Source organism: Ostrinia nubilalis, chromosome 10 (genome assembly GCF_963855985.1).
Source record: "Ostrinia nubilalis chromosome 10, ilOstNubi1.1, whole genome shotgun sequence".
Taxonomy (NCBI): domain Eukaryota; kingdom Metazoa; phylum Arthropoda; class Insecta; order Lepidoptera; family Crambidae; genus Ostrinia; species Ostrinia nubilalis.
The window spans coordinates 14,551,354-14,573,759 of NC_087097.1; the positions used below are offsets into that span (position 1 = coordinate 14,551,354).

The window sequence follows — 22,406 nt, forward strand, 5'->3', positions numbered from 1 at the left end:
AGACGACACCTATGTATGATAAAGGTAAAACAGGCTGGCATATTAGATGGTGCCAGCGAATGCCAGACAAGTTGGTAACAAATATTAAGATTTAAGGTACAATTCCAAGACGGGTCGCAGACCGCAAACTGCAACCGCAAACTGCAAAACTATGAAATCGGCAGCGCGGCATTGCAGCTGCGGCGTGTATACTGCAGATTTCATAGAGTTTTGCAGTTTGGCCTTTATCCGAAACTATCCGTAACTTTTGAATCAGTTTCGGTTACGGTTATGGACATTTTTTTTATTTTGGATATCCGATAGTTTCGGTTACGGTTACGGATATCCATAACATCCCTGCTTGGTAAGATGGCCCTCTCCGTCCCGCTCATACCTTTTAAAATGTCTTCTCCACCTCACTTAAGCCAGAAACTTGCATTTTGGGCACATTAGAATAATATTTTTAACCAAGGTAGATAAAGTTAAAAACGGGATTATTTCCAATAAACAAAAATTGTCGACAATTACAGCAAGATTTTACAAAGTGTTATACCATTTTGGAATCCTTACTAAATGCGCCAAATTATGACGTCACTTGCCACACTCGCGTAGTACAATTTTTTTTCAGTACAGTCAGTTTAAACTAGGTAAAATTTTTATTTTGATATTTTTTTTGGGAATAATGTATTTTTTTCATCCAAGTTGGAGCAGCTGGTTTTGTAATTTTGATAACAATTTAGAGAAGCATTATTCAGGGTTACATAACAAAAAAAAAATTTGGAAAAAGTGAAGATTTGTGGCAACACGAGTAAAAGGACCGTCACCTGGAGTAGAATTTTTTGATTTTTTTTAAATGCCTATTATTTTTAAAATATGCCACATAGATTTTTTTTTATATTTTTCTGATAACCAGCACAACTTGCCTCAACACCCAGTTCCGGCTTGACGTTACATTACGGGACACCCTGTATATGTATTCCATACATATTGTGTGAGTGATAATGGACGCCTCGGCTTGAAATAAGCTAGTGAAAAAGACTTTTCCAAACGGTGCTTGAGTGTTAGACCAATTGACTATGTGATCTAGTGTAATTTATTGTAGAGAGCGCCGTCGATCGAGCAGGTGAGACATTCATACTTCGTAGCATAAAAAGATGAAATAGTTACAATAGACACTAATAAGGTGTACAGTCAGCGCCAAATGGTGACAAAGTAGCCAAAACGTTGCCAACAAGTCTGTTACAATTGGAATAAACTTTTTGACCAATTTGGGTATCACGAACTATTTGTGTATAGTCTGGTCTGCGAGCACGTAGAATTTTGTCCAATGACCCCAAGCTACCCATCCTTATCGCTCGCGCGTAATTATGTTGCTATCGCGCTCGCACACTCACTGCGGGTGCCAGTCGCACAGTCGCGACAGCAATATAATTACGCACGAGCGATAAGGATGGGTAGCTAGGGGTCATTGGACAAAATTCTACGTGCTCACAGACCGGGCTTTACCAATATTTAGTCAAATCAAATTACAACTATCTATAGTTGTACCAGTACTGCTTTTTGTTATTAACATTAACATGTATTTATACCTAAGTATGACAAAATGAAATCATCGTACGTCCATATAGTCATCGATTTTTACGAATAATAAGTTAATTGTACACTCATAGATAATTTAGATATTCTTCACACAGTTCCTATGTTCTTAAAATACTCGCTAATTGTGCTAAAACTCAATTTATGGTTTTTGCAAAATATGACAATAAGAATTTATACGTTTGTGACATAGATAACTCATAAAATTAGCATTTCTAAAGACATGAGATGCTTGTTTGTCTTTGGTTTCCAGCCCAATATTTATTATTCGCGTAAAATATGCGTCATGATTTTGACAATAAGACAAACGAAACGGCAACAAAATTTAAACGAACTGAAGGTAGATAAAAATAATATCATTTCATATTTATGTAAGTAACTGTTTCTTTTCGAGCACTACGAATGTCATTCACCTATTCGAACGACGGGCTTCTTGAATTTGTATGGGGCCAGTGACTGGTCGAGAGAGGTGGCTTGCATGGCGCGTACCAAAATTATGATAACCAAAGTTTTGAGCATAGCTAGTTACCAGCGGGCCGATGCATACAGAGGGGTCGCGCTATACAATACTATAAACCTTGGCTGACTTTTTGTATGGGACTAACATCGAAAGTTCAGAAAATACACTTCTCCATACTAATTAATTTGTATTTTAATAATTAATGCTGGTCCGACAAAGCCGATACAAAATGTACCACAAGAATCAGCACCTTTTGTATCAGACAGGATTTTTACATATTGTATGCGTGTGCGCGTTCTTCTAGTGTTCATACAGGGTGACATACGAATTTATCTTTCAAGTCTTTGAATTGAGAATTCAAATCGCGTAACATCTACAACTTGACTGAGTGTAGAGGGCGCTCATGTGTCAAAATCGAATGTTCAATGAAACGTCACCCTGTATTTTATAACGCAACTATAGAAATAAGAACGCGCTCGTGACCCCTCTCTAAATTGTATAATACGCGTCTTCTGAAACTGTAAATATGTCTAGTGTAATTATTCGCAATAAGAACAATTAAGTTTATATTTTATCTCTGGGTTTTATTTATCAAGTCCCATCTGGAAGCGAGTGATCACGTAATAATGGCCTAAACATTTTGATTGTTTTCAATCAACTTGTGATAGAACAAACTGGAATACATATTAAAAATACCTTCCCTTACTATTTTGAAATTTGAGCCACTGAAACGAATTTGGCAATTAAATTTATATCGTGGGAATAAGCCAACGAGAAGCTATACAAAAATGTAAATATTGTAGACACATCACAAGTGATATTAATGAAATAAAGCAATACTTACATTTTTGTAACCGTCTTTGGCTTGAAACCCATGATATGAACTTTCTATTTTTGAAACAAATTCCTACCGTCTCCTCCTTCCTCAGAGCATATCTTGATATTTTGATTTGGGAGGTTTAGGAAACTTCATGACAAATCTTAAGTAAAATTATGAATAAATACAAGAAATAAAAGAAGTTTTATACCTAGTGGTGGCTGTAATTTCAGAATTGTTGCCATTTTTGCAAACTCTAACCCTCCTATTCTGCACATTGCCGATGTCAAAAGACTTGTCATTAGTTCAGTTAACTTACTAACTTATACATATACATAATAAGCACTGTATGTATAGCCTTGTATATTACGGATTATATTAACCGAATTATTATTAATTATTAACTCATTTATAAAGTTAGACAAATGTACAGGGTATTTTATGAAACGCAATAATACATTTAGTCTCTCTTCGCGTATTGTAAGATAGCTTTCAAGTTCATAGAACAGTATCCTATGTTTCCAGTTTATTCTAGTTTGAAATAATTTCACCACAAATGCAATAAGTACAAAATGGCGGCGTATTTCGGGAAGTTACGAATAATTGCACTTAGTTGGTATATTTACGTAGCCACGGGGCTTACGTGGGGCGTATTTGTATGAGACAGTGGATAGCCCCGCCCACATTGTTTCAATGTCACTTGTAGGCCACGCCCAGCAAGCGTCACGTGGCAATGTCAATATACCTTTGGCATTTGGGAATAAATGAGTACGACGCGACTGCTAACCTGAATTTGTACAGGGCTATTTTGAATTCATTAATATCATTTTAGTGCAATATCTTGTTCTATTTGGCATTTGGGAGTTACAAATCACTCTTGTAATTTTGTTATTTTTTGTGGTCGTGATTTTATTTTTCTAAGAATAGTTTTGAGTTCAAATAGCCCTGTATGAATAGTTAAAACGTCCCTTGCTCCATTGTATTGCCTGTAGACAGTGTAAACATTCGTAATCGCTATGTCCCAAAGTACTACAGCTGTAGATGTGTGCGACTTATCGATATCTACAACGAATGTTGCATTGTCTATAGTCTGGTCCATGAGCACGTAGAATTTTGTCCAATGACCCCAAGCTACCTATCCTTATCGCTCGCGCGTAATTATATTGCTGTCGCGACTGTGCGAGGGGCGGTAGCAGCAGGCCTGTTCATCTCCGCGAGTTTACATCGAAAACAAAACACGCACGATTGCCCCCTACAAGAGTACTATTCGACAAGGCCTCACATACGAGCGAACATTGACTCACGTACGCGTATTCTTGTGTAGGTATGATGGAAAAAAATAAAGAAAATGGTGTACTAAATACTGTGCAGTATTTAACTGCCTAAATAATAATAAAAACACAGAATGTACTTTTTTAAGTTGCCTGAAGACACTGAGAGGTAAATAAGTAGTTAATATTATTCATGATAATTCATGCTAAATCATGTATTTCCTCCGCCATTTTCTGCAGATTGGCACCTCACGTCACATCATTTTACCGAAGTCAGCCCTATTAGCTTCGGCGCAGTACCGATCACTGACGTTTGTCAACAAAACTTCTGACAAACTTGCTTGACTCTTGAGACAAGCTAAATTACACCATATTGTTAATGACATTGAGCATACATTTTTTTAAATACCTTCGCGAAGTAAAACTTCTGTACGTAGTACTTATTATTATTCTGTGGTAGCAGTGAGTGTGCGAGCGCAACAGCAATACAATTACGCGCGAGCGATAAGGATTGGTAGCTTGGGGTCATTGGACAAAATTCTACGTGCTCCGCGACCAGAGTTTAGTACAAGGACCGCCAGCCCACGAAAGTCCCGCAAACTCAGCTATTTTTCCAATATCCAAATGTTTATTGTAAGGGTTATAATTAAAATGCGGTCGCGCGTATTCCTTGCCCCTTATTATATTTTGTTGACACGATATCATTATTTCTGCTCCAATATTATAGTAAGCTAGTCTAATTTACGCAAGGAACGCGACGCGGCCGCTATGTAAATACAGTAGTTTTAAATTCAAAGGTGGATCGGAGCCCCACTAGTTGGCATTTATTTATGTGATCTGTATGTATATGTATGAGTCTGTTGAGTGCTGTAACGACCGTTGTTTTTAATTATAAGTAATATAACATCATGTTAATTGTTTCACAAATGTTTAAGTGTAGGCTGTAATAAGTTAATGCAACGCATTATTATTTTATAACGAACGTGTATATGTTTTAGTTTCTTCGAGGTGTTTGTTTCGTTTTCATATTCGTATCCTTTATTCCATATGTACCAAATCTTCCATGAACTTGTATTGCGATGAAATATTTGTATATATTAGAGGTGCGTATGTCTGTTCAAGACAGAAGTTTTTTTTATTTTAAACATTATAGGAAGCAACAGAAAACAGAATTTAATGTTTTAGACATCTCACATCTGATATTTTTATAATCACAGAATGTTCCATTAAATGTCGAATTTTTTACTTTGAGCATTGTCACACAGGATTTGTACAGTATTATACACCAAAAATGTCTAATTTTACAGTGTTTGCTTCCTACAATGTTTGTTTTGTAGTGTGGGCGATGGAATTTGAGACCTAGCTGAAAGACCTAATACCTGTTTTCACCATCAATCCTTAATTTTTAAGTGACCCCTATGGCAACACGACAGGAATTTTGTTTTCAAAGGGGCCACTTAAAAATTAGGGATTGATAGTGAAAACGGGCATAAGTCATGTATGATATTAGTGAAGCGCCAAGAGCGCAAGCAATAATCCGGAGTTTGGGGACAATCAGTGTGTTTTCCTGGCTCATAAATGTTATATAATTGTTGTAAAAGATGCTCGCAACATGTGTTTATACATGAAGGATATGATTTACAAATCAATGTGTTCAAAAACGTTAAATATCACTAAAATGTACTTGTAAATTGCCAAATAATGTTGTGTAAGTGTCGAAGATTGCTTCCGAAATGCACCTAGACGGAGTGTGTTATCTCGGACCAAATAACTAGTTTTATAAGGTTATTTTTATTTAATAGCTGCATTTTACTAAGGACTTTAGCCCAAACATATTTATGTAGTATTTTAGTCAATTGCGCTGTCCGATGTATACCTACGCATTTCTTCTTAGGTGCATGTTTATCCTGTAAATGGTGTAATGTAAATATTGAAAATAATGTTGTTCTATACCAAGTGCCTATAGTTATTTGGGTGCGTGGATGTCATATACGAATACCTACATAGCTAAATTATGCGATCAATTGACTCGCATCGCAATACATGCCTTAGATTGTACATACAATTATGTTGCAATACAAAGTAGTTTCAATATAAAATCAATGTAGTAACTATAATATACGAAACATATAAAAATATATATTTTAATATAACCAAGGGCTTCGAGTCCAAATATATCAGAATTTCATAGGAATATTTTGTTTATCGCCAATTAAAGTGACACTTGATATTGAATCCTATCGTGAATAATTTTCTTAGTGGTGAATTACTTTGCATTTAGCAATTTAAGCTTTTGATGGGCGGTTGAGTTTATTTGGTTTTAAGTATTATTCGTGTTATGTTGTTGAACACAGCACGATGTTCCGAAGATATGCACAACGCAGTGTTAGGCCGTGTGACTGTTAGCAGAGTAAATACAAATGAGTAGGTCATCTTCATAGAAACGCACCGAGCGCGGTTTGTATGTGAGCGCGCGCCTATACGTATGCGGCGCGCACGCACACACTGACAAAATTCGGGGCAACTCCCCGCTAATCAACGCTAAATTATGTCAGTGTGTGCGTGCGCGCCGCATACGTATTGGCGCGCTCACATACAAACCGCGCTCGGGCGTTTCTATGAAGATGACCTACTCATTTGTATTTACTCTGCTGTTAGTTTGTTTGCGCGAGATAGATCTATTGTTTAAAGACTGAAATTGTCGAAGACGGATGATTGTCTGTTTCTGTAACTCTGGATTGTTATCACAAATAAAATGTAAAAATGTACCTAAATTTTTTAAAATAATTAAACTACAATGAATTATACTTGCTCTCTTTTACTTATACATACCTACCTATACACACTCCCGTTTTCTGCTCACAATTAATACACAATAGTAAAACTATAGGTTCTGGATACAATAATGTAATCAAACAATCGCATTGTTAATGTTAATAAAAGAATCTTTTATCAAAATAAGTTTATATTTAATAAAATGACTACAGGAACGGTCTTAAAAATAAGGCACTAACAGCCTGCACATGTTACTTATGGCCAATCGACAATATTCTGGCACGTATCGGCGAGAATCAGCGGTCACCATCGTTTTATTATGAACTATTTTTCCTTTATTTACATTTTAATGTAATGCATTGCCTGTGGTTCAACTGCTTAGCCTTACGGAAAATCATTTACAGTTGGCAGTCCTGCCAATAGTAGGTATTATGGGTAATATTATTTTTCCATGGTAGTAGAATCATCAAAAAACTAAATTCCCCATAATACTGCCAGTGGAACTAAGCAGTAGGACCACGAGCAACGCACAAAATAAATTTTGAGTAGCCGGATTTTGTAAAATTAATTTTATTCAGTTGGACCATTTATTAGAAAATGTCTTGTAGGTGGCGCCATCTTTTTAATGAACGTCATTTCCGCCACTACTCCTGCGCCATTCGTAGTGACCGCTGACCTCAAATATTTATTTTAACGTTGGAAGGTACTGTTTTCCTAGTAAAACGTGAAAACTAGGAAATGTACTACGTGACTGCCAGGTTACGCTAATTTTCTACACATAACTTTAGGCACCTTTGATTCAGCTTAAATTACAAAGCAAATGAAATATGCCAATAATGTATAACGCCGCACGATTTCGTTGTAGGTAAGTGGTGATATAAAATTTTCAACTATCAAACCACGACAAGACTTCAATAAATAATTGAACTAAGTTGTATTTAGGTATTACATTATTTTCTTTGGAACATTGCTTGACACATTTCATATTAAGTATGTAACAATAACTAAAACTTTATGGCATACATAAAATACTAAGTACTTTGTACGTAAATCTCAATAAAATTTATCACATTTCATTACAAAAATAAAAATAAAATTATGGAAATTGCAATAATGAATACATAATTTGATTGAATTACTTAATTATAGAAAAACAATACATATAAAAAAGTTTATATAACTTTGGTTCAAATTAATGTTATTTAAGATAATTTGAGCCAAAGTTATGATTGATTCTTATTAATTCTAGTCGACTATGAACACTTCTCTCCGAAATAAATAAAGTAGATGGAATAAGGCAGTAGTAGAATAGTAGTAAGTACTAGCTATCGAAATAATTTAGACGTGTTAGGGAAATGCTGCGTTGTTCTGGATCGCTCGGGTCTTCAACACTGGTTGATCAAGGGGTAGCAACCTGAAAGATGGAAGAAACGAAACTTGAATAAGAACCTAAGCGTTAAGGCGGTACACATGCCAGTAAAACGGAAAAATAGCTTGCATGCTTAGGCTGAATTGTACCATCTAACTTTAACCGTAACCGGTGTTTTTTTATGGAGGTTGACACACTTTTGACAGACATTTATTAAAGTTAAAGTAAGATGGTGCAATTCAACCTTAGAATAAAACACTGCATTAACTAAAAAAATACATTTACGACAAAACGATTTGTCGATGATACTCGAAAAACTGATTTTTAGAGTTGATGCAGTTTACTATTGCACGTGCGTAGTATCTTAGTGGGGATAGACACAAAAGGGTCTATTCCACTTAGATCACCTGGGTGAAATCATCTGGGCATCCATAGGCGACACTTTGACCTCCTATGGATGTCAATCCAATTTTAGTGTCATGTGATCACCCTTGAACCTAGGTTGACACCTAAATGGCGCATAGGCGACATGACCCAGATGATCAAATGTATTCCGCTGTAGTAATTTACTTACTTAGGTGCTATTTTGCAACAAAAATGTGCTGTTGTTGACTACTTTAGTTGATAACAACAATATCGACAGTTTGACACCATACCCCAATAATTCGAAACCACAACTTTTTAAAAAATACCCTTCATTCTGGTCTTAAAAACTTAATTAATTTTAAATTAACTGTAAATTACGATTTTTGGTCGCATTGTAATTGTAAAAAGTAGTTTAATTGGGTTAACAAAATAGTGACATCACTTGCTTGTAGTGCCATACAAAATCTATGGGAGAGTTTCGTTTTGACAGTTTTAAAAAGTACGTCAATTGACTGGTGGTGTCAACATGTTTATTGGCGGTACATACCACGAGCAGGTTGCCGCTCTTGGCGCGGTGGATGGTGGGCTGCGGGCCGTTGGTCACCTCGATGGTGCCGCCCTGCTTGCCGTTCACCAGGTTGTGCGCAATGCTGCAAGCAAAATTATATCTTTTTAAATTTTATTTCCGTTTAAAACGCCTAAGTATCCTGCTCAGAGAGAAGCTACGAGAAAGAATCCAAAGTGTGTTCAAAGTATCAACACTTTTTCTTAGGTAGAATAGGTAAGTAAAAAAGAATATACCGAATTCATGTGGCTTCCACTTTAGAAGCCCTGTCCTGATTTCTCCATGCAATACCTTGCGTTCACTACTTACTTTAAAAAAGTCTTCCAGGTGTATAGTTAAGGGAATGCGTGGAGTGCATTCCATGACTTTGATTTAAACATAAAAAAGGTCTAATTCATCTTAAATGTGACCTAATTCATCGTAATTGGTTCACCAGCTTGGACGAGAAAAAAGGCTAAAACACTTACGTCCTGGTGTCGACGATCTCGATGAGCTCCGGCTTCTTGGTGTAGTCGGTGACGATGGTCAGCGCCTCGATCAGGTGCGTCACGGAGATGATCAGGTCACCCTGGAATTGACAAACATTAGGATCAATCAAAGAAACCAAGGAATCTAGGGAGTCTAAAGCCTGGTCCGTGAGCACGTAGAGTTTTGTCCAGTGACCCCAAGCTACCCATCCTTATCGCTCGCGCGTAATTATATTGCTGTCGTGACTGTGCGACCCGCGCCCGCAGTGAGTGTGCGAGCGCGACAGCAACATAATTACGCGCGAGCGATAAGGATGGGTAGCTTGGGGTCATTGGACAAAATTCTACGTGCTCACGGACCAGGCTTTAGTGAAAAAGTCTTTGAAGCTACCTACTTCAGCATTGTTTGGTCAGTTGTGATCAGTTGACTCTCAAAAGGAAGGAAGCAGAATCAATTTTCTACCTCAACAGCCTGATTGCCGAAAACTTGCAGGCGACCACAAATCGGAAGACATGTAAAGGAAGACCTCCCACGCGGTGAATTTAAGATCTGTGGGCAGTGGGCAGCACAGGTCTTTGCCAAAATCCTTTTGGGAGGCCTAGCCGTGGACATTTTTCAGTTGAAAAGAAGAATACAAGTGACAGGCGGTGCTTAAGCTTGATGTATGTCTTGGGTCCAACTCCTAATGGGATCCCGTGAGTCCTTTTCCTTCAGCTTACCTTGTGTCCTTCTTCTAGTTGAAGATTCTTCTTCTTGAAGTTACCTCATCCACTTGGAGCTCCTGCGAGATCTTGATGGGCTAGCACTTGGGGGATGTTGATGATCAGGCTGTTTAAATACTGTCAGCTTACCTTGTCCTTCTTCAACTCCTGGGGTATCTTGATGAGCAGCAGGCTGTCAGTCTCATTGGTGACGACAACGCGTAGCTTGTCGAGCGGCAGGCGGTGCTTCAACTTGTATGTGTTGCGTCCCCAGATCCTGGGGAACCTTTATGAGTAGGTACCAGACTGTCAACAAGGACTGTCTGCCAACCCTATCCTTCTTCTTGCTCCTGGAGGAATCTTGATGAGTACGTATCAGGTTGCTAAAGGACTGTCTATTGAGCTCACCTTATCCTTTTTGAGCTCATACTCTTGATGAATACCTACCAGCTCCTGTGGGATCCTGTGGGACTGTCAGCTTACCTTGTCTTTCTTCAGCTCCTGGGGTATCTTGATGAGCAGCAGACTGTCTGTCTCATTGGTGACGACAACGCGTAGCTTGTGTATGTCTTGCGTTCAACTCTTGTGATATCCTGTGGGTCCTTATCAGGCTGCTAAAGGACTGTTTGCTAAGCTTACCTTGTCCTTCTTCAGCTCCTGGGGGATCTTGATGAGCAGCAGGCTATCTGTCTCATTGGTAACGACGACGCGTAGCTTGTCAAGCGGCAGGCGGTGCTTCAGCTTGTATGTCTTGCGGCCGGCAGCATCTAGCACGTATAGTGCCTTGTCGGAAGCTAAAAGGGTGCTAGATGTGTACCGGGTTGCTAATAATTATCAAAGAGGACTACCTGGTGACTTTATTCTTCAGCTCCTGCGGTATCTTGAAGAATATCAGGCTGCTAAGGGACTGTCTGCTGGCTAACAGCTTATCCTTTTTCAGTTCCTGTGGGATCCTATGAGTCTTTTGTAAGGCTACTGGACCTGGAACACTTTCTGCTACCAGGCTATTGTTAAAAAGGTCTGTCTCTTTACCTTGTCCTTCTTCAGCTCCTGGGGTATCTTGATGAGCAGCAAGCTGTCAGTCTCATTAGTGACGAGACGACAACCTGTAGCTTGTCAAGCGGCAGTCGGTGCTTCAACTTGTATGTGCTGCGTCCAACTTCTGTAAGATCCTGTGGGTCCTTTATCAGGTTGCCAAAGGACTGTCTACTGAAGTTACCTTATCCATTTAGAGCTCCTGGGAGATCTTAATGGGTCTAGCACTAGGAGGATGTTGATAATTATGGATACCGGTTGCAAAGAGCTGACTCCTTCCTTACCTTGTTCTTCTTCAGCTTCTGCGAGATCTTGATGAGTACCTGCTCCTATAGAATCCTATGGGACTGTCAGCTTACCTTGTCCATCTTCAGCTCCTGGGGTATCTTGATGAGCAGCAGGCTGTCTGTCTCATTGGTGACGATAACGCGTAGCTTGTGTATGTCTTGCGTTCAACTCTTGTGAGATCCTGTGGGTCCTCAGGCTGCTAAAGGACTGTTTGCTAAACTTACCTTGTCCTTCTTCAACTCCTGGGGGATCTTGATGAGCAGCAAGCTATCTGTCTCATTGGTGACGACAACGCGTAGTTTGTCGAGCGGCAGGCGGTGCTTCAACTTGTATGTCTTGCGGCCGGCAGCGTCTAGCACGTATAGTGCCTTGTCGGACGCAAGGAGCGCGCGCTCGCGAGGCTTGTAGCCGCGGCGGTCGTATTTCACGGCTTCACAGGAGTACTGGGGGTAGTAAAATCACATTAAGGCACACAAGTATTAAGAAAATGCTCGAAATTTAATGCAATGTTGAGATCAGCCTAGTTTTAGTCATGTCTTTGCTCCACTTTGGTCTAGTTAAGAAAAAAACGAGTACACTTTCTTCCTCAACAGTTTCCTTAGTTGCAAATCATGATCGTTCAACCAGTTTTTTAACTAAATTTAGATTGCTCAGGTCTGCTGAGGTTGTGGTAAAATATCCAAGGACATTATTTTCTGGGAAGAGTAGTTACTATCAGTAGACTCATAATACGTACGAGTTTACTGAACTCCTAAAAGTGACGATACATTTATAACCGCCCATCGGTGAGCTCGGCCCTAAACGGTTAATAATACGTACGAGTTTACTGAACTCCTAAAAGTGACGATACATTTCTAACCGCCCATTGGTGAGCTCGGCCCTAAACGGGTTAACATCTATCACACTTCCTAGCAGAAGAATTTAGTCATCAAATAAAATCATAGATGGCGCTGTGCAAAATGTCCCTCGCGCTAGAACGTGTACTTACAATGAGCTGCTCGCCGGAGGGCCAGGCGGGCGAGGCCATGAAGGAGTTGCGGAGCACCTGGTGCTCGCCCGTCAGACGATCCTCCACGAAGCGCTCGCGTACGCTGCCCGGGTAGTTGTTACGCTGCCCGTCCGGGTAGTTGTTACGCTACCCGGGTAGTTGTTACGCTGTCCGGGCAGTTGTTACGCTGTCCGGGCAGTTGTTACGCTACCCGGGCAGTTGTTACGCTGCCCGGGTAGTTGTTATGCTGCCGGCTTAGGTGTTATTGTTATGTACTTACAATGAGCTGCTCGCCGGAGGGCCAGGCGGGCGAGGCCATGAAGGAGTTGCGGAGCACTTGGTGCTCGCCCGTCAGTCGATCCTCTACGAAGCGCTCGCGTACGCTGCCCGGGTAGTTGTTACGCTGCCCGGGTAGTTGTTACGCTGCCCGGGCAGTTGTTACGCTACCCGGGTAATTGTTACACTGCCCGGGCAGTTGTTACGCTGCCCGGGTAGTTTTTACGCTGCCCAGGTAGTTGTTATGCTGCCGGCTTAGGTGTTATTGTTATGTACTCACAATGAGCTGCTCGCCGGAGGGCCAGGAGGGTGAGGCCATGAAGGAGTTGCGGAGCACCTGGTGCTCGCCCGTCAGACGATCCTCCACGAAGCGCTCGCGAACGCTGCCCGGATAGTTGTTCTTTTTGCCTGAGATAAACAATGTAGCGTCAGTAACAGTTTTGTGAAACATTTCATTTTGCGGTAGTTGGTGCTAAATGCTCATAACCAAATGTGCCGCCGCGGCCGGTACACCACCGGACACCTGGCAACCCTAGGTACGGACGACAGCACATCATCAGATTTGTATTTTTATTGCTAAATCGCCCGTATTTACAACTACACAAGATCCCACAGTGTTTAGCTTGACGTGCTTAAGAGTAGGCGCACACCGTTGATTTTTAGTTGGCCGATAGTTGTGCCCGATTTTAATTTGTATGAAGAATCGGCCAATTAGAATCGGCGTAGTGTGCGTACTCCCATACATGCCCATACTGATCAACTGCCCGACTAAACTATCGGCCGACGAAAAATCAACGGTGTGCTATTGGTAATCAATTTTGTCACTAGAAGAAGTTAGAAGCCAGTAAAGATTTCATACAGGAACAGAAAGATTTGAGAAGAACAGAAGGAGTAGTAGGGTTGGGATGTGTAAAAGTGCTCTTTGGGAGCCTAGCATAATAAACGATTTTATTTCATTTGATTCTTACCCTTATAAAGGTATGAGTAAGGCGCTGGATGCAGGCCGCTTCCAACCGGTCATCATGAAAACTAAGTCATATTGGGGGAGGCCAATGTTCAGCAGTGGACGTCCTATAGCTGAATTGATGGTGATGATGATGATTCTTACCCTTGAACATCTTCTCGGCCAGCACCTTGAGCTCGAACTGCTTCTTGTCGGCGGGCGACAGCGCCAGCCGGTACTTGCGCGACAGGTGCGCTCGGTGCAGCCGGTGCAGCTCCCTGGGATAACGCACAAGCTTTATAATTAGGCTATGTTCAGATGGCAAAATTTAAACGCGAGTTTTCAAATCGCGCGACTTGTCATCGTAGTATTTACATACAACATGAGCGCGCGTTAACTCGCGTCAGCGAGCGTTGACGCGGCGCTCAGAGAAAAAGTCTCTAGACGCAGGCGATCGCGCGTTGACGCGCGCTTTGACAGCTATGTAACGTCCGTTGACTGTTCAGATGCGCGCTTCCATCGCAATAGCTTTTTCCACGTCCATTTTCTAAGTTCTATCGAAACAGACTGACGAGCTCCTCGCAACGCGCGTTAGCGCTTGTCATGTGAACTCTTTATAAATTTAATTCCGCGTGGACCTGCGTTAACGCGCGTTACATGTGGACCTAAGAGGCTGTGCAAACGTAGACACTTCGTTGACCACACGGCACATACAAGAAATCGAGTTGCTGTGTTCGGTAGTGGCTATTCTTTATTTTTTATAAAAGGGGAGAGTCCTTTCATTAACTAGAAAAGATGATCTTCCAACGGTTTGGACGGATCTAAAATAATAGCTCAGAAAGTTACCTATAACGCTAAGTTTGTAAAAAAAGCGTATCAAATAATATAGGAGCCACGACGATGCACAACACACAGGATTGAATTAAATGAAAAGGACAAATAATAAATGAGTAGCGCCATTCTATATACTAGTAGAATAATACAGTCATCACTCGATGAATGGCTAGACGTCTGCGTCAAGCCGGCGATAGCCGGCTACCTCAAATATGACGCAGACAAATGCTTTGCACATACCCCGAGGCTGATGTGAATGGCCAGTACATTATATGGGGCTCTCACCGCTAAAAATCCGACAGTTTCCTCCGGGGCCCAATGAAACGGAGCCGCGAGTTACTGTCTTAACTTTGAAATTAAAAAAAAACTTTGAAGTTCACTTGGACATTTGTCCGCAGCTCAGCTCACAGCTCAATCACTATAACTCTTTCTGTAATGCAATATCCGAAACCACCCAAAAAGAAAACGTAAACTGAACGTACTTGGAAGCCTCCTGGCAGGTGGCAGGGCACTGCGGCCAGGACAAGTCCAGGATCTTGCGAGGCAGCTGCGTGGAGAGTCTCTTCAGCCAGTGCACCTTTGCGATGCCGAGGAAGCGACGGTTCTCGGGCGTTTCGGGTCCGTTGCGGGTGATGAAGCCTGGTGAGAAATTCGACAGTTAGATAAAGAGTATGTATGTAGTCAAAGAGGTTAGATCCTATGAATAGGTAATACCTTTCAAGGTACAATAAGGTAAGACCAATGTAAGACTACACCAGCACCATCTTCATAAACTAATTTTGATTCGTATCGTAATATGATTAGTTTCCCACATCCACCCACACAACTGCAAAGAGAACCCTGATAAGCAATCTTCTTAACGCTTCTACCTTTCTTCTCCAACTGCACATTTCTGTGCAAAAATGACCATGTTCTTAGTCTTCAGGTACTGCTTCCTCTGCTAGTCTCTTGATAAAGAGCATTTCAATTACTAACCTTTGATGAAAGCCCTGATGACGTCAGCGGCCTTCTTTCTCCGTTTCTTCAACCTCTGCGCGAGGAACCTCCTGACCCACTTCTGTATGACGATGACTGCTTGTCTCATCTTCCGACGCTGTATCCTACATCAGTCCCTTATTAGGTGTCTTATGATGTAGCTACTTACTATGGGCCTCATAAGAAGGCTCAAGGTCACCCAAAGAGCGATGGAGCGTGCTATGCTCGGAGTTTCCCTGCGTGATCGAATCAGAAATGAGGAGATCCGTAGGAGAACCAGAGTGACTGACATAGCCCGAAGAATCGCTAAAATCAAGTGGCAGTGGGCGGGGCACATAGCTCGGAGAGCTGATGGCCGCTGGGGCAGGAAAGTTCTTGAGTGGCGACCACGAGCCGGAAGACGTAGCGTGGGCAGGCCTCCCACTAGGTGGACCGACGATTTGGTGAAGGTCGCGGGAGGTACCTGGATGCGAGCGGCGCAGGACTGGTCTTTGTGGAAATCCTTGGGGGAGGCCTTTGTCCAGCAGTGGACGTCTTTCGGCTGAAACGAACGAACGAACGATGTAGCTACTAACCTTTGATGAAAGCCCTGATGACGTCAGCGGCCTTCTTTTTCCGTTCCTTCAACCTCTGCGCCAGGAACCTCCTGACCCACTTCTCTATGACGATGGCTGCTGCCCTCATCTTCAGGTATTGCTTCCTCTGCCAGTCTCTTCTTGAGGAGCATCTCAATTACTAACCTTTGATGAAAGCCCTGATGACGTCAGCGGCCTTCTTTCTCCGTTCTCTCAGTTTTTGCACTATGAACCTTCTAATTCTGACCCAGTTCTGTATAACGATAGCTGCATGCAGCATGCCTCACCCTCATGAATTATTTCTTCTGCCATAAGTTATTATCTGTTCCTGTTAAAATTTCAGTAGAATAACTAACCTTTGATGAAAGCCCTGATGACGTCAGCGGCCTTCTTTCTCCGTTCCTTCAACCTCTGCGCGAGGAACCTCCTGACCCATTTCTGTATGACGATAGCTGCTTGTCTCATCTTCCGATGCTGTATCCTACATCAGTCCCTTATTAGGATGTGTCTACTAACCTTTGATGAAAGCCCTGATGACGTCAGCAGCCTTCTTTCTCCGTTCCTTCAACCTCTGCGCCAGGAACCTCCTGACCCACTTCTGTATGACGATGGCTGCGGCCCTCATCTTGAGGTATTGCTTCCTCTGCCAGTCTCTTCTTGAGGAGCATCTCAATTACTAACCTTTGATGAAAGCCCTGATGACGTCAGCGGCCTTCTTTCTCCGTTCTCTCAGTTTTTGCACTAAGAACCTTCTAATTCTGACCCAGTTCTGTATAACGATAGCTGCATGCCTCACCCTCACGAATTATTTCTTCTGCCATAAGTTATTATCTGTTCCTGTTAAAATTTCAGTAGAATAACTAACCTTTGATGAAAGCCCTGATGACGTCAGCAGCGGCCTTCTTTCTCCATTCTTTCAACCTCTGCGCGAGGAACCTCCTGACCCATAACTGTATGACGATGGCAGCTTGCCATATCTTCATGATTTATTTCTTCTATTCCTGTCAGATTTCCTGTGGAGTAACTAACCTTTGATGAAAGCCCTGATGACGTCAGCGGCCTTCTTTCTCCGTTCTTTCAACTTCTGCGCGAGGAACCTTCTGACCCACTTCTGTATGACGATGGCAGCGGCTCTCATCTTGAGGTATTGCTTCCTCTGCCAGTAGCCGCGCCATCTGCTCTGAATGATGGTGGCGATGTCGTTCTTCTTGATCTGGTAAGCGTCTTCCGTTTCGAAGAGAGTCTTCGGGAATCGGATGAAGATTTTGGTGCTGGAAATGGAGATTAGGGTTAGTTTGTTCTTTTCATTTACAGAATCCTCCCTTGTGGATAAAAAGTTGAAAATGAAGAGGTTTTAAAAGATATATTTACATCCCTGAATATTTCCACTGCTTTAGGGCAATCATTTGGAGCTAGTTTGGACAAAGCATGTCGCTTTGTTTTACAGAACAAACTGGGTAGAAGTTAATGCGCCAGGTTTAGGCCTTACTGTCAACTGATTTACAAATACCAAAGCTAGATTTTACGTTGGACATTGGACGTTGGGTGACATTTATCCAAGGTTTGTCCAAGACTTTGGTAGCTATTGGTCCAAGTCTATCAAAACTATGACGAATATCAACATTAATGTCAGAAGGTCCTATATTCGAGGTGTCGACTTACTTGCCCATCCTGTATTCCTCCCTTTCATACTTGAGCGTCTCCACGAGCTTCTGCACGCCGTCCCTCGGTATTCCCCGCCAGTTGGGCCACGTTTCCGGGCTCAGGCACTTGTATCTAGAAAGAAAGAAATATGTTAAATATCAGGTAAGAGAGGTGAAAAGAAAATATCTTGGTATTTTCGACGTTTTATTTTAACTGTCTCAGTGCTCTAGTGGTAAGACTTTGGACTCAGACCCAGAGGTCCCCCGTGGGGGCAATTTATGGTCGGTTTAGTTGGTGGCAGGGCTTATTCTAAGGCTAGCTATAGTCTGGTCTGCGAGCACGTAGAATTTTGTCCAATGACCCCAAGCTACCCATCCTTATCGCTCGCGCGTAATTATGTTGCTGTCGCGCTCGCACACTCACTGCGGGCGCCCGTCGCACAGTCGCGACAGCAATATAATTACTCGCGAGCGATAAGGATGGGTAGCTTGGGGTCATTAGACAAAATTATACGTGCTCACAGACCGGGCTTTACCTATCACCATCTCGTCTCTCTCAGACTTAGGGTCTGTGGCCATAACAAAAACGACTAACAACATTGTTGTGTTTCGGCAATTCCTCTATGGTTGAGGATTCCGGGTGAAGCTTGACTCAATTTTTGGTCAGATCATCAATTTCCATTCAGATGAGATGTACTTACCTCTCCAAGAATGCATCATAAGTCCTTCGGTACGCGAAACCAGCTCTCCTGACACGCAGGTTCTCCATCAGGCCAAGGTATTTCACTTGATGCGACACCAGCTTGTCGTCGAAGGTCACTGTTGGGGAACAAACATTAAAAAATAGAGATGACAGAAGTGCGCGGTTCATAATCACAAAATGCCAATAAAATTCTGCTCAGATTGGTTTGCTCTCTTGTCTACCACTATCTTACAGGGTGTTTCGGGAACTGCGGATTTCGAACGAATCTTGCTCCATATGTAGACCTTTTATATTGTGGTTAAAAAATTTAATCGTCAGGTCATAAGGACTTCCATAAATACCAAACGACTATTGTTTGCCCGCGTAAACTGCTGAGAAAGCCGCGTGTCCCCTTTTCAAAAACCGGTATAAAAACAATGTATAAAAACAGTTTTATGTTTTTTCCTGAGTCAAATTATCTGTATTTAGCAAATTTTATCTAAGTCGTTTAAGTTTACTCTGTCAGTTACCTTTTCACACTTGGGGTTCAAGTGTGAAAAGGTAACTGACAGAGTTACTTCGGCATTTATAGTAGGTATGGATTAGTAAGTAAACAAGTAAATAAACTAAGTACCTACCTAAGTAAAGTATTGTCAGATCTAGATAGATCAGATAGATAATATTCTATTTGCACTCACTGGGCGCCTTGTTGTCGTTGGGCTTGATGCAGCGGATATAGGACGGCTCCTTGCTGCTGAGGATCTTGATCAGTTCGTTGAGCGAGTTCTTGAACTGCGTGATGGCCGTGTCTGGGCGCTTCTTGGAGTTCAGGTTCACGTCCTGGTTGGGGCAATAGGAAATCCGAATTAGAGAAGTAAAGAAAAGGAATTACTTCGTCTAGGTGGCAGAAGAGGTGCATTGATTGCAGATGTATTGTGATTACTAAGACTTTTTTTATGCATTAGTAGCTTTCCACCCGCGGCTTCGCGCGCGTGGACTACATATTTTACATATTTTACGGAACCCGATTTTTTTCCCAAATAAAATTTAGCCTATGTTACTCGTGGATAATGTAGCTTTCGAATGGTGAAAGAATTTTTAAAAACGGTCCAGTAGTTTTTGAGCCTATTCATTACAAACAAACAAAGTTTTCCTCTTTATAATATTAGTGTAGACAAGGCAGGTATTTGACCACAATCATAGAGAAAAGACTGCACTTGGAAAGTATAGCCTGACCAGGAACATAAAAACCCTGGCATAGAGGCGCGTCAATTGCATTTGATAGTGCAACACTGAGTACAGTCGTACCTGTGTTAAATTAATAGGCTATTAACTTTATGTATCAGGATTAAGGATTACGGGCTAATTTTATATTTTCATAAATTAACGAAAAAATATTATTATAGGTAACCTGGTTTAAATAAATTAAATGAAACCATCAATCGAGTTAGTAGGATTTATTTTATTATTCATCAATAATCAAATTCAGAACTTGAATATTCAACTGCAATGTCCGCTCATGAACGCTTCAAACTCGGTACTTCTTTCCCAATTCCATAAAATTCAACACTTAGAAAGTGACAAAAAACTTTAAAATAGGTATTTGAAACGAACCACAACTAATTTTCATAGTGGACTGTACTATACGATAAACATGTCAGTCAATTTGACAACCTTTGTCGGAAACATTATTCAATGAAAATATTGTCCGAACCCTTAGTATTTCTCTTCGACAAATACTTTAACACATTGTGAACCACTTTTCTTTCACGACTATAAAAAGATTTTAGCAATTTAATTCACAAAATCAATTGCACACATTTAAAATAAAGTTTGTTTACACTTTGACAACAATAGACTGACATGCAAGGTGACATGTCAATGAAGTTTTCAGTTACTGTTGCCATTAAAAGAAATTAGTACCATTAGTTTTCCGCAACATGGCGAGGGTTTTTATGTTCCTGGTCAGGCTATAAAAGGATTAGCGAAACGTCATCAAGCGGTGGGCAGTACTATTTTCGTTAACCATTAGAACACGATTTTCACGATTTGGACATTTCACCACTCTAATTTTTTTTTACAAAGATTTACCTTGAAGCAGTTGGTGACGATGGAGTTCCCGCTGGCCGCCATGAGGCTCTGGATGTCTCTGAAGAGCAGGTCGTTGTTCTTCTCCAGGAAGGTTCCCACGCTGTATGTTACTTCGCCTGCGTAATGCACCAGGCAGAATTCCTGGAGGCAACAGAAAGCTACGTCAGAACGAGTTTGTATCAAGTTCGTTCGTTCGTTCGTTTCAGCCAAATGACGTCCACTGCTGGACATAGCCCTCCCCCAATGATTTCCATAGCGACCGGTCCTACGCTGCCATCCAGGTTCTTCCAGCTACCTTCACCAGATCTTTGATACACCTAGTTGGGGGCCCCACCAAACCAAACCTCGTCACCTGAAATTCGTCTTCTACTCTTGACAAAATAATGTTATTCAAATTCAAAAGGTGCAGGTATAACACCGCCCTATCTTCGTCGTCTCACTCTCAACCAACCAACCAGCATAAATCAATGAGGGCTATAGTTTTAGCGCTCACCAGTTAGCGCCACTGTAGAGTAAGGTCCTGTCACTTGCTAGTAGCGAAGACAGTGGCACCAACTGGTGAGCGCTAAAGTGGTAGGAGGACTATCGCATTTGCACTCATCAAAATGGCGCCACTGTAGAGTAAGGTCCAGTCAATCGCCAGGGGTGCCAACTGTTAAGTATAAAAACGATAGCCCTCATTGCTGGACAAAGACCTCCCCAAAAGATTTCCACAGCGATGGTATCGCGCTTGGATGCAAGTGAATACCCTCATTAGATCTACTGAATGGACGGTTTGCCTCTACATATTACGATCCTTGGTTGTCACTCAAGAACTTTACTATCCCAAAGATTTCCTCATTTTTAATTCGAAATTGACCTTATACTTCTCTACAACTGACCACGAGTATTGCCTGAGGTTGTAATTAAGTTGAAAGTGATATTGTGACATGCAATAAACAATTTGAATTTGAATTAGGTAGCTCTTATGGGACTCCTCTGATTGCCTGATAAATCTCTAGAGTGTAAAACAGTTCTAAGAGAATAAATTGACTGCAAGATAAAAGAAAAGGTTCTAAAAGAAGAAGATGGCTGGTTACTCACGTCACGGCCCATAAGCTTCTGCGTCCTAGAATCCACCTTGCGGTGGGACTTGAAGTGCGCGTGGCCGTCTAAGTTCTGTGTCAGCTTCTCCAGGAAGCTGGCGTCGGTCGCGTCACCGGGCCGCAGGCATTCGTCGTCCAGGATTGATATGATACCTGACGGGGACAAATAAGTATTTCAGATGGTTGTCCATATTCTGGCGACCGAGACCCGACGAACACCAATTTATCTTAAGACGCGTCTGGTTTTGTCTAGTGTCTGGCTTATAGAGCCACCATTATATGCATTTCAAATAGTTTTCTGTTACCATGGTCTGACAGTATACTGGCAGGCAAACGAGACCCAATGACGACTACTGGTTTTGCCTTGTGTCCACCGTTGAGCTACCATAGGCATTTGACAGAGTTCAGTAAAACAGAATAACTAGTTACCACAATTTAATTTCTGGGCTATGGTATCATATTTCTTTTTGGTGTATCATCAGTCAGATTGGCTCAAGTCTGGTTCTCTTAATGAAGGAACAAATACACTTAGAGTTTTTGGAAATTGCTTCCAGAACCTCCGATCCGATTTTTATATTTATGTAGTAAAGGCTTGCTCTTGATAAAATCTCTTAGGGCTTTATG

At 41.5% G+C, this 22,406-nt stretch overlaps 1 protein-coding gene across 5 annotated transcripts in view; it reads right to left on the reverse strand.

Moving 5' to 3' along the window:
• Positions 1-7,070: 7,070 nt before the first annotated feature.
• Positions 7,071-22,406, reverse strand: part of LOC135075329 (unconventional myosin IC) — a 79,427-nt gene continuing 64,091 nt past the window's right edge. For 4 of the 5 annotated variants that reach the window (XM_063969744.1, XM_063969743.1, XM_063969742.1 and 1 more), the window contains 13 exons: positions 21,781-21,935; positions 20,698-20,838; positions 19,305-19,446; positions 18,626-18,743; positions 17,944-18,057; positions 17,311-17,552; positions 15,214-15,370; positions 14,063-14,175; positions 13,235-13,362; positions 11,915-12,133; positions 9,666-9,766; positions 9,181-9,283; positions 7,071-8,312 (listed from right to left, as the gene is read on the reverse strand). In XM_063969744.1, coding sequence (XP_063825814.1) covers positions 8,298-8,312; positions 9,181-9,283; positions 9,666-9,766; positions 11,915-12,133; positions 13,235-13,362; positions 14,063-14,175; positions 15,214-15,370; positions 17,311-17,552; positions 17,944-18,057; positions 18,626-18,743; positions 19,305-19,446; positions 20,698-20,838; positions 21,781-21,935 — 1,748 coding nt within the window. In that variant the 3' untranslated portion in view covers positions 7,071-8,297. Of the gene's footprint in view, positions 8,313-9,180; positions 9,284-9,665; positions 9,767-11,914; positions 12,134-12,931; positions 13,071-13,234; positions 13,363-14,062; positions 14,176-15,213; positions 15,371-17,310; positions 17,553-17,943; positions 18,058-18,625; positions 18,744-19,304; positions 19,447-20,697; positions 20,839-21,780; positions 21,936-22,406 lie in introns of those variants that run through there. The other variant, XM_063969746.1, reaches the window with a different exon arrangement.